At 42.8% G+C, this 11,764-nt stretch overlaps 1 protein-coding gene across 2 annotated transcripts in view; it reads right to left on the bottom strand.

The window, feature by feature from the left end:
- LOC119638681 (irregular chiasm C-roughest protein) overlaps window positions 1-11,764 on the bottom strand; it is a 292,205-nt gene that overhangs the window by 116,208 nt on the left and 164,233 nt on the right. For both annotated transcript variants that reach the window (XM_038035622.1, XM_038035623.1), the window contains exons 4-7: window positions 11,041-11,164; window positions 10,666-10,789; window positions 7,810-7,894; window positions 5,391-5,501 (exon numbers count right to left, since the gene is read on the bottom strand). In XM_038035622.1, the coding sequence (XP_037891550.1) occupies window positions 5,391-5,501; window positions 7,810-7,894; window positions 10,666-10,789; window positions 11,041-11,164 (444 nt within the window). The remainder of the gene's footprint in view (window positions 1-5,390; window positions 5,502-7,809; window positions 7,895-10,665; window positions 10,790-11,040; window positions 11,165-11,764) is intronic.

The following is an 11,764-nucleotide window of genomic DNA, read 5'->3' as shown; positions in this document are numbered from 1 at the left end:
CACACACACACACACACACACACACACACACACACACACACACACACGCACAGGGCTAAGCTCAGGCTACTGTGGGGGTCACAGGTGGCGGATTGTGATCGGCCTGCGTGTACCCAAGGGTATATCTGCAGGTTAGCTGCGAATAGCCAATAAGCAGTCCCCGACCAAGAGCGGCAGAGGAGGAGGGGCGGCTGAAAAGGCCGCATAACCCTGCGAATCTTCGGTGGCAGGACGAGTAAGCACCGTCCTTGGAATAGGTGCTCCCCACTCTTAGTATGGGGGTGGCATCGAGGGAGACAACTGTACGAAGCCTAGGGATAGGCATCAAGACCGAGCCCGGTAAGGTCTTGATTATGGTATACCGGAACACGTATTTAAATCGACGATTTTGAGCTGGTGGTGGCAGTATTCCGTTACCTGAGTAGGTTGGAGTGACACCCACCCGAAATGGCTTTCGGGCTAATGCTGACACCGCCCCCGCCCCGTTAAAATTATGGCAAGTCTGGGAAGTACGTTCTAGGCCGCACCGTTAAGTTGGTGGGTGTAGGCCCAGTTGAGATGAACTCCTGGCTAATGCTGGACCTGGCACTGAACGCTAGTCTCATAAGGGCTAGCGTCAACCCACTGCATGGCCTCACTGCTTGCAAAGATAACCATGGGGTCCTAACAGCAACTACACCAGCGGAACCGGATAGCGGCTTCCCAGTTGGGGCCCAATTCAAATCAAAATGTCTACAAACCAAAAATCAAACACACCAACAGGCATTAGGGGTCACGCCGGCGCTTTGAGCGAAGAGAACCCCTTCAAAGTGAGCGGGAGAATAACGAGGTCGCCAGTAGGCGTGCAAACGCAGCCTCAGTTAGGACAGACGCTCCCAGAGACGCCAAACCACACACCAGTGGACGTGGAGGACGTGGCAGCCTTCGTAAAGCTGGGCGGCTACATAAACGATCTGGTTGCGATGCTGCAGGAAAACGATGGAAAAAGGCGGCACATAAACCAACAAATGCGCGACACAATAGACGGCATCAAAACGATGTATGAAAAATGCCGGCTTGATAAGGACGCCGCACGCACTTCTCGCAAGGAGACTAGGGATAAGAGTATCCAAACTTCCTCGCGCACATACGCACAAAAGGTGATGGAGCGAAGCGGTGGGGTCACGCCGCTACAGTATGCAAGCGGGGAGAAGCGAACACAGCCTGGGGCGAGTAAACGTAAGCAGCCCGGGGATGCGGACACGCCGACCGCTAAACGTCGTAACGTAGCCATCACGGGGGCCGCTGAACAGCACACCGCTAGCGCCCCTAACGGCCAACGCCCATCGAAGGACTTGGAGTGGCAGAAGGTCAGAGCGAAAATGAAGAAGAAAAGAAAGGCAGATCGGCTAAAAGAAAGACCTGCGAAGGGTAGACCCGACGCTATCGTCATAGCAGCTAAAGGCGAGCTCTCATACGCGGATATGCTCCGTAAAGTTAAGGACGAACCACAATTAAGTAAGTTTGGTGAGGCGGTGCAAAAGATAAGAAGAACGCAGAAGGGCGAGCTTCTCTTGCAACTAAACCAGAGCGGAGAGAAGGCGGAAGAGCTGAGAGCGGCAGTGGGCTCCTTTTTAGGAGGGGAGGCCGAAGTCAGGTGTCTGAAGCAACGTAAAATGGTCGAGTGCAAGGACATCGACGAAGTCACCACCAGGGAGGACATAAGCAGCGCACTTAAGTCCCAATATGGGGTGGCATCCGCAGAGGTGGTCAACTTAAGAAAAGCATATGGCGGCACGCAGACGGCGCTCATTACCCTACAGCAGGAGGAAGCCGCTAAGCTACTGGCAGGCGGGAAATTGCGCATAGGCTGGGTGATCTGTAGGATCAGAGAGCGCACACCTTTGTTGAGATGTTTCCGATGCCTGGAGTTTGGGCACATAGCAAAGCAATGTGCAGCTCCATCTGACCGGTCAAAGGCTTGTCGGAGGTGTGGAGAGGATGGCCATATTGCAAAAAACTGCACTAAGGACCCTTCCTGTATGTTCTGCAGAAAGACGCCGAATCTAGATGCTAAGCACGTGGCGGGAAGCGGGAAATGCCCGCTGTTCAAGCAGGCACTGATCGGTAAAGCGCGGAAATGAGAATAATGCAGATTAATCTCAATCACGGCGAAGCAGCTCATGACCTACTTCGGCAAACGGTCGCTGAGAAAGAGGTGGACCTGGTACTACTGAGTGAACCATATCGCAGGGCAAGTCAAGGCACTTGGGTAACCGACGCGTCCAAAAAAGCAGCAATTTGGGCGCCTGGTCCTACAGCACTCTTGGATGGGGACTGCCAGCACAGCGGATTCGTCAGGGCGACAGCTAAATATATATGCTACTATAGTTGCTACGCTCCTCCAAGCTGGACACAAAGCGAATTTCAAAGCATGCTAGATGAACTCGTCGCAGATGCCCGGGAGAAGCCTTCCGTATTAATTGCGGGAGACTTCAATGCTTGGGCCTTTGAGTGGGGCAGTAAGGCCTGCAATGCGAGAGGACGCAGCTTGCTGGAGGCTTTCGCCATGCTGAAAGTATCTCTTCTGAACGATGGGCAGCGAGATACGTTTCGTAAGGCAGGAAGGGGCTCGAAAGTAGACCTCACCTTTGTTAGCGACGGTCTAGTGGCCAGATGCAAGTGGTCGCTGAGTGAGGAGTACACAAATAGCGATCACCAGGCCATCTTCCTCGACATAGCATCCAGAGAGGACAGAGGTAATAGGTGGAATAAAACTACTGGGCCGAGGTGGAGAGATGCACTTTTTGACGAGGATGTCTTTAACACCATTATGGACTCCTACGTGGGTGGAGACGGTACAGCTGGTGAACTCCGGCAAAACGTAGCGAAGTTGCTGGTACAAGCATGCGACGCCGCCATGCCCCGAAGACGAAATACACGGAGAAGAGGGTCTCCGTGCCATTGGTGGACCGAAGAGATAGCGTCTCTAAGAGCGAACTGCTTGAAAGCCAGAAGAAAAGTGCAGCGCTCGAGAGGTAGGGAAAACTTCAATGAATTGCTCCTACTCTACAAAGACCTGCGCAATGACTTAAAGAAAGCCATAAGGGCCAGCAAAAGGAGAAGTCTTGAGGAAATATGCCAGGATGCCGATATTAACCCATGGGGAACGGCATATAAAGTGGCCTTGAAGAAGGTCAAAGGACAGAAGGCACCGCAAATCACGTGTCCGCTCGCGCTCCGAAGAATAGTTGCGACACTTTTCCCGCAGAGGCCGCCGTATGTGTTGGTAAACCTCCTCGGCAGGGAAGAGGAAGCCATACCAGCAATTTCTGCCGACGAGCTTTTAAGCGCCTGCAAGCGGATTGGGGACAAAAAAACCCCTGGACCAGATGGAGTCCCAAACAAGGCCTTAAAGGCAGCGATACGTAGGAGGCCAGACGTCTTCATGATGTTGCTGCAAAGGTGCCTGGAAGAAAGGACGTTCCCGGACGTGTGGAAGATCCAAAGGCTGGTCCTTATTCCGAAGGCCAATAAGCCACTAAACGAGCCATCGTCATACCGACCCATCTGCCTGTTGGACACAATGGGCAAGGTATTGGAAAGGGTCGTATATGAACGCCTGCTAGCTGTGGTTGAAGAAAGACGTGCTCTATCGGATAACCAGTATGGATTCCGTAGAGCGCGGTCTACAATAGATGCCATAAGCCACGTCGTGGCGCTTGCCTCAGACGCCATAGCCGGTGACCGATGGAGGGGCGGTGACAAAAAGTACTGCGCCGTCGTTACGCTAGACGTTAAAAACGCTTTCAACTCGGCGGACTGGGGGCTCATCCGCAAAACCCTCATAAGGATACGGGTTCCAAGGTATATACTTGAGATAGTGACAAGTTACCTTTCGAACCGCACGTTAGTGTACGACAGCGATGATGGAAGGCAATCGCATAAAATATCGGCGGGCGTTCCACAGGGCTCAGTCCTTGGTCCTCTCCTGTGGAATATAATGTACAACGGCGTCTTTGAGCTTAAACTTCCTACCGGGGCAACGATCGTCGGCTTTGCCGATGATATAGCAGTCGTAGTGACCGCAAAACACGTCGCGCAGGTAGAAGCGAGAGCTAACGAGGCTATCGTGAAGGTGAAGTTGTGGCTAGAAGAGATGGGGCTGGAACTAGCAGAGCAGAAAACGGAAGCAGTCCTAATAAGCAGCAGAAAGAGCGTGGAAACATGCTGTATACGAGTCGGACAGCATACGATGCGGTCATCTCCTGCCCTGAAATACCTTGGAGTTATGCTTGACCATCGACTCAAGTTTAAGCAGCATGTTGAGTACGCTGCTGAGAAAGCTGCCGGCATCCAGGCGTCACTAGCAAGAATCATGCCAAATATTGGAGGCCCGAAATTCACCACCCGAAGGGTTATAGCCAAGGTGATAACCTCAGTCATAATGTACGGAAGCCCAGTTTGGGCCAGTGCACTGAAGGTGAAGGCAGTGTACCGAAAGATGGCGGCAATACATCGCCTTAGCGCCCTGAGGCAGATTTGCGCATTCCGTACCGTGTCGGAAGAGGCAGCGCTAGTGCTAGCTGGCACTCTGCCAATCGACATCCTGGCCGATGAGATGAGCCGCATCTACAAACGGCGTCGCGGCAACGAGCTCCCCTCACACGTTACAAGAAGCGAGGAGCGGATGGCCTCGTTAAGGATTTGGCAGTCGAGGTGGGAAAGAACGACCAAAGGAAGATGGACGTTCGTTCTTATCCCTAACATAAGACGTTGGGTTGACAGACGGCATGGAGAAGTAAACTATTACTTAACCCAGCTTCTGACTGGCCATGGCTGTTTCCGGAAATATCTTCACAGATTCGGGCACGACAGTTCGCCTAACTGCCCGGTATGCGAGGATATAGAGGAGGACGCAGAACACGTAATGTCCTACTGCAGCAGGTTCGAGAATGGAAGGCCTCAAGTGCCACCTAACGAGATAACAAGCGCAATGGTTGGCAGTGCAGCAGCCTGGAACGCCGTAGACGCATTCGCCAGCAATACGCTCGTGGAGCTGCGACGATTGGAGAGACAACGGGTGGAGAGCAGAGGGAGTGGAAGCCGATAGTGCATTCCACTGAGGTCCCACCATCAGGAGCGTGCTAGCGACAACCAGCCCCCGCGAAGTAATACCTAACGGTGGTCCCGCGGGGGAGAGTGGTAGACGAAGTGTGTGTGGGGGGTAGTTTTTAGTACGTATGCGCCAGGGATGGCGAATCGTGCATGCTGCTACTAAGACCCAGCAGTATCTTTCGAAGATTTTCTACCTCCAGCTCACAGAGCAAAACAAAAAAAAAAAACACACACACACACACACATGTGATTTTCTTAACAATTGATTTTTCGGTAAGAAATCAAACACTTACCACCGTAGACGACACATGTTACTTCTAGATTACCGCCTTCCTCATAAGGTCCAGCGCGTGAGTTAATACGTAAACGTCGTTCATTAAATATGCTGGGTTGTTGTGGCGGCACTGAAAGAAAAAATATACTTTTTAAGAAAAAGCCTACTCCTTAAGATGTGATTTAAAAAGTCAAAAAGGTAAAGTATTTGTATTACTAAGCACGATCAGATCGTATTTTCTATTTTTTTTAAATGCCTAGTCACTCGGGGGATGTCACCGATTCGTGTAACACAGGGACGAGCAGAAAGAAGAAGAACTGAAGTAAGAGAATGATATAGCAAGCACCTCGCTGCCTAGTGGGTCTAGATTAGTGTTGTGCCTTTACCGACTGAGCGCTCGCTACAACCACGATCGAAGTAAAGTCTACTGCTCTGAGATTTGAACTCTTGCGGAGTTTGTAGATTCACAAATTAGAACCAGAACTAGGTTGTGCTTAGCAGATGCTTTGCTAAGTTTCATAAAGATATGAAACGTTTCAGTGGGTATGTATAAACGATCAAATGTGTATCCGCCTCCAACCACCTCATTTCCTCCAAATTGATTTACGAAATATGATAATACCCTAAGGTAAGTTTTTTTTATCACTCCTAAGCTTTATGGGATGAAAACAAGAGAAATTAACCATATAAATTTACGAAGAATTTAATATGAGAAGTGAGTTAGATTAAGCCAAACAAGACCTTTGTGTTCCAAATTCATTTTGCATTTAATTTTTTTTTATTTTTAATCGTTTTTTTATATTTTTTCAAATTTTTTTCTCCGCTGTTGTGCTCCACAATCGCAATTGTTTCGCCAAATTTATATGAGGATTACGGAGTAGAAAAATATTTTTTCTATTTTGCATTTGCATGAAATATGCAAATAACGTAAAATGTATGTGCACTGATAGGTAAATAAGAGCCCCTCCGTGAGAACATACCTACAGGAACAAGCATGCACTCTTAGCGCATAGATATGTACATATTTTATTTTATCTACCTTAAGCTTTCTATTGTAGGCATTAGTGCGCTTACTGCCTTATACTGGAGCAAACAGTCAAAGTTTGGTCCGGAAGCACAAATATAATATGCTTAGAAATTTATTAGTATCTAAAAAGAAATTCTGGGACAATCAAAATGTGTTTGCTTGATCGTCTGTCCAGGTGAGAATCCTAAAAAGCTTATCAAACGGCTTAAAGTAAATATTTTTATGTAAAACTCTTTACATGTTTCTCATAAGAATAATGTGAAGGGTTCTGCTTAATTCAATTTGTAAGTTACGGCCAAAAATGATCTGGAGTCCCTGTTTCTGCTTTACCGACTAATCAATAACTCTGCAGATATTTCCTGTACATGCACAGGATGATGCCCAGGAAGAAGAGGGGAAATACAGAAAGAGATGGATGTGTGCCCAGTTGGTATCTATAACTACGACCAAGTATGACCAAACCGCACTGAGAAATATATCCGAACACCAACTTGGCAATATCAAGAATCGTACCTACTCGGGTATATGGCAGCTGTGCTGGAAATACTTTGAGTTAATAGCCATATATTTAAAGCACTCGTAGAAGGGTTTATCTACTAAGTTTCAAAAATTCTTTGGGGATACGAGAATGAACCTGTTCAATCTTCATTATTACAGTCCGTCAAGATTTTGACAGTGACGTCTCCTTAGAACAGCGAAGAGAAAATTACGAAGAAAATTAACAGATTCGTAGCTTATGAGTGCGTTTCGATTACAATGCATACATTCTCTCAGATTATTAATCTTTAATGCTGCTTAGCAATTTTATGGGAAACAAGTCCCTAACTGAACGCAGTTTCTTTGAAGTTTTAACATGGAGGGTCAAGTTTCGATTCTCCATTAATTAGAAGCACTTTTAAATGCATCACTGATATACTTTTCAGTTTTTTCTTTGCATTCTCATTCTCGCACCTTATGAAACATACAGGAATTTATCCCCAAAACATCTAATTGCTTGTCTATATATAAAAATATATATCTCTATGACAATAATTCAAATAACTGATGAGGATTAAAAGAAAGCTACCAAGAATATTGAATAACATTCTTGAAACATTTACTCTTCTCCGATCCATTTCAGTAATAAAGTAAAATGCAAAAGGATTTTCAAAGAAAGTCATGATACAGTCTTTAAATGTGAATAGAAATATAATCCTGGGAGACGGGGGCTTCAGTTCTTCAGTTAATCAGACAGATTTATTGTATGCTGAAATTGGAATTTTGTTATTTGCTTTAACCATTTTTCTAGTTTTGACGTGTTTGCTGTAATATAATCTTCTTTTTGTATTTGAATGCCGCCTAAGATTCTTTACGTATTTGTCTTTTTTGATTTGGCATAAATATTCGTATAAAGAACAAGCGGTTTACTTACCAACCACCTCTAAATTGACGTTACTGTTGCGAGTTTGGGAAAGTTTAAAATCTACTCTGCAACGAAAATTTCCAGCATCCTTTTCCTGTCGCACCAAAGCACAGAAAATAGAAAAAATTTTAAATGAAATTTAATTAAATTAAATTCAAGAACAACAACAACAAACAGCAACCACAATAATAGTATCATTTGCTAAAATACTTTATTCGTTATTCAATCAACGTTGGTGGACATATTGAACACAGATTATGGGACGAGCCGCCCTTGCGATAAAAATGAAAATGACTTTTTTGAAAACGAAAAAAATGTTCTCCTTGCAATCACTAAAGCAAAAAAGAAAAATAGTCTACATAAATAGACTGAAAGTGATTAGAAAGCCTGGGCGGACATCTCGTTGTCCATAGCTCCACTTGAATTAGGAGTTACATCAAATCGTGCAATCTTTAAAGAAATGGGGGAAAAATTGGGAATTATTTTCAAGCCAGAGAGACTAGCTAGACAACTTACATTACTCAAACACAGTGTCTTAGCTCGGGTGAAAGAAGGTGACAATGTTTGTGAGCATCTTAATGAATTCTGCCATGTCGCTAAAAAATTTAAAAAAATTTAATATCCTACTCGTTAGAACATACCAGCCATACTATTATTAAACTGCTTACCAGAATCTTTTGAGACGTTTCGTTGTGCGTTTTGAACAAGAGATCTGTTGTCAATATCAGAAGATTTTGGAATCATAATTGTAGAATAAAAGCGGTCAAATAGCAGGCGCACATCATACATGAACACCGGAAGTGAGATTGTTGTATATTTGAAAGCAAAATCTGTTGAGTTTTTCAGATAAAAGCACTGCAGAAGTGAAAGGTGCGTTCGATCTCAACGTCCCAAATTTACATAGAAACATGTTGTCGATTTTTAAAACCACCGTCAAAGACTACAGGAGATGCTTTTTGCCCCAAATAAGACCACAACTCAACTGTTTATCAAGTTTTGTTTGAAAATTTGCGTTATGTCAAAAAACAAAGGTACAAGTCATCTCGGCTTGAGCAAGCGAAGAAAATAAACATGTCTAATGGGATAAAACAGCAGTAAGATTACAATGCAAAGCATACATAACTGAGAGGCAGACACGGAAAGCTCTCCAAAATCAAATGCGTACAAGGACGATTTCTTACAGATTGTTTATAGAATATGTAGACCGTAAGAGTCGAACACTCATCCAAGAAGCGAGAATCACGTTAGAAGAAGTTGTTACGCGAAAATAGTTTTGGGCTGAAGTTTTGAATGTTACTTACCTGTTGGGAAAACCACTAAACGATGAAATTACAAGGCCTTACAAAATATGAACGAGCAGAATACTGTGCATTGCATTGATCAAAAGGATCAAGCGTTATCATTGGGTACACCTATGAAACAGAGACGAGTAAATTATAGTCTTTAGACGACAAAAGAATTGTTAGTCAAAATGATAACATTTGAAATCAAATTTATTTCAAAGCAAAACAATTTCTGACAGAAATAAGTGGAAACGCTCTTAATAACGACATACACGTGAAGATTCTGCAAACAATGGCGACGAAGCAGCAACTGCCCATGGGCCACAAGCTTTTCTCAGAGATCAACGGTGCACAAAAATGATTCTGATTATACATAGAGGTATCGCGTATGCATTGAAAAGGTCAAAGAAGTTCAATGTGACGAGGCACGCCAGTACGAAGTTTGCGAAATATCAAATTTGGCTTTTAATTATAACCTACTATCAAATGTAGATGCTATCAGAAGCAAAGATAGCAAATATGGAGAGCGGAGCAACAGAATATGAATTGATGTCACAAAAAGAAAAATTATTGATAACCCGGTCTTATTGCTTACCAATAAAAGTGGTTTAGTAATAAAGGAACGTTGTCAATATCGCAAATAGAAAACCTTGATTATCCTTATGTCCAGAGACAACGAAATACATAAGCGGTCTGAGATTTTGTTCAAAATTCAAACTAGAAGATTATTGAGAATTTTTTCTATTTCTGTTATAAATAATAATATGACGTTGCTTTCTCTCAAAGGTTTGCAAAGGAGAAACATATCCCAGTCTGTGTTTTTAAGTGTATACGCGTTATGGAATGTATATAAGTCTGTATATATGAAAAAAGACCAAACAGAAGATGTCTATATAGGAATTTTAAATCCTATGCTGGCCAAATGCTTTCAAGGAAACTGAATTTGATTAAAATCTGTCGATCCATTTGGCGAATGTAAAATTTATAATTTTTCGATGTGAAATAAACGATGAAAACCACACCGGTTGATTTTTTTCGTACATACGCACTTATATGTACACCATGGCGCATATTCACAGAATTGTATATGCTTCTGCTTTGCAAAGGCTTGTTAGAATCCGGAGTCATATTGATAAACTTTTAACAAGATACATGCCATACAAATAATGAAATTGGAAGAGCAAGTGTACAAACGGCTGCTGATTAACAGCGTCACTAACGTTGTTGATAATAGATACTCAAAAAGTGCGTAAGACTATTGTGATGTCACTTTTGAACAAAATGTTTGAACATTTAGTATTTCGTTGTCGTTGTTACCACGTATTTTCCCATTTACTCTTCCTGGTCACGTTCGGTGTGCGTAGATAGATGATGTTAAACCATGTAATGGACTAACCGGAATATATTTTTTTTCGTTTTTGAAAACCTTCGTTCATTAATCAATAAACATTGATTACCCTCACATACGTAGCCAAATAAAACAGAAAGAGGGAAAAAATGTTATTGCCATAGCTGTTGTTGTTGTTTCCTTGATTACGAATAAAATGACAATTTATTGAATATTGGATTTAATGAGAAATACCTTAACGGGATTTATAATCAATTCAGCCGGCTCTTTGTGTGTACGAAAGACGGCACGATCTTCAAGAACGTCTTCATCACGCCAATGAGACGGCGTCCCGGCATGAGCACCACGTGTATCATAACTAAATAAATATTAACGAAATAGCATACGAAAAAAACGTTTAAAAATTAAAAAAATAAAAGGAGAAAGGAAAAACAAACGAATGCGTATGGAAGAAGACCAGAAATACTGCTGGTGCATAAGCGCTTAAATATTTTAAGCTTAAATAATTTATTTTCCTGTCTTTACGCTACAAAGTGACTTTGTTTCCAATTTTCTTTTTTTTTTGTTTTCTTGTTTTTTTGGCCTTTTTGGAAGAAGGCCTTCACTTACCTATAGATGGGTAAATTGTTTTTATACCAAACTACCAATAACACTTTATCATCTGGTAAACTTGAGCCAACATCACATTTAATTTGAGCAGAGCTATTAACCAGCACACGTAATATTTCACCATCTGCACAGGGTACCGGAAAAAAACAAAAAGAAATAAATAAAAAATGATTATAAATAGTGCGACGTGAATCTATAAGTGGCTGTGCATAAGTGTATATATAAGTGCATGTTTGAATGTATGAGTTTTTGCACATACCTATAAGTATAAACATGACACAAGAAAAGATTTATTATTTAGCTGCAATTTTATTTATGGCTTTTTATTTCTTTACGAGCATTTGGATGCTTATACATACAGACTTTTAAAACGTAGCAAAAAACACAACAGAATATTCTCAATTTAATATAAATGAAGAGCTACAGCAAGAACAATAAAATATAAGAAACTCTGATAAAAATAAGTAAGACGACCTCCTCGCTTATAATATTGACTGGTATTGAATAGCTTGAGTGCCAGCGCCGGTTAAACGTTTGCAGCAATTGATGTTTCGTAAATAACAAAATTCAATTTGTAGTAATTGTTGCTGATATCGTTGTTGATGCTTGCAATATTATATCACTTTTTGTTTATCCCGCGTGCGCTTTTGCACGCACCCTTCGTATTAGAGTCAATCGACTCTAAATGATAAATAAATGAAACGCTACATTGATAATATTTTTT

Source organism: Glossina fuscipes, unplaced genomic scaffold (assembly GCF_014805625.2).
Source record: "Glossina fuscipes isolate IAEA_lab_2018 unplaced genomic scaffold, Yale_Gfus_2 107, whole genome shotgun sequence".
NCBI lineage: Eukaryota > Metazoa > Arthropoda > Insecta > Diptera > Glossinidae > Glossina > Glossina fuscipes.
Note: the sequence above shows the minus strand (reverse complement) of the source record. Positions and strands in the feature narration are given on the sequence as shown.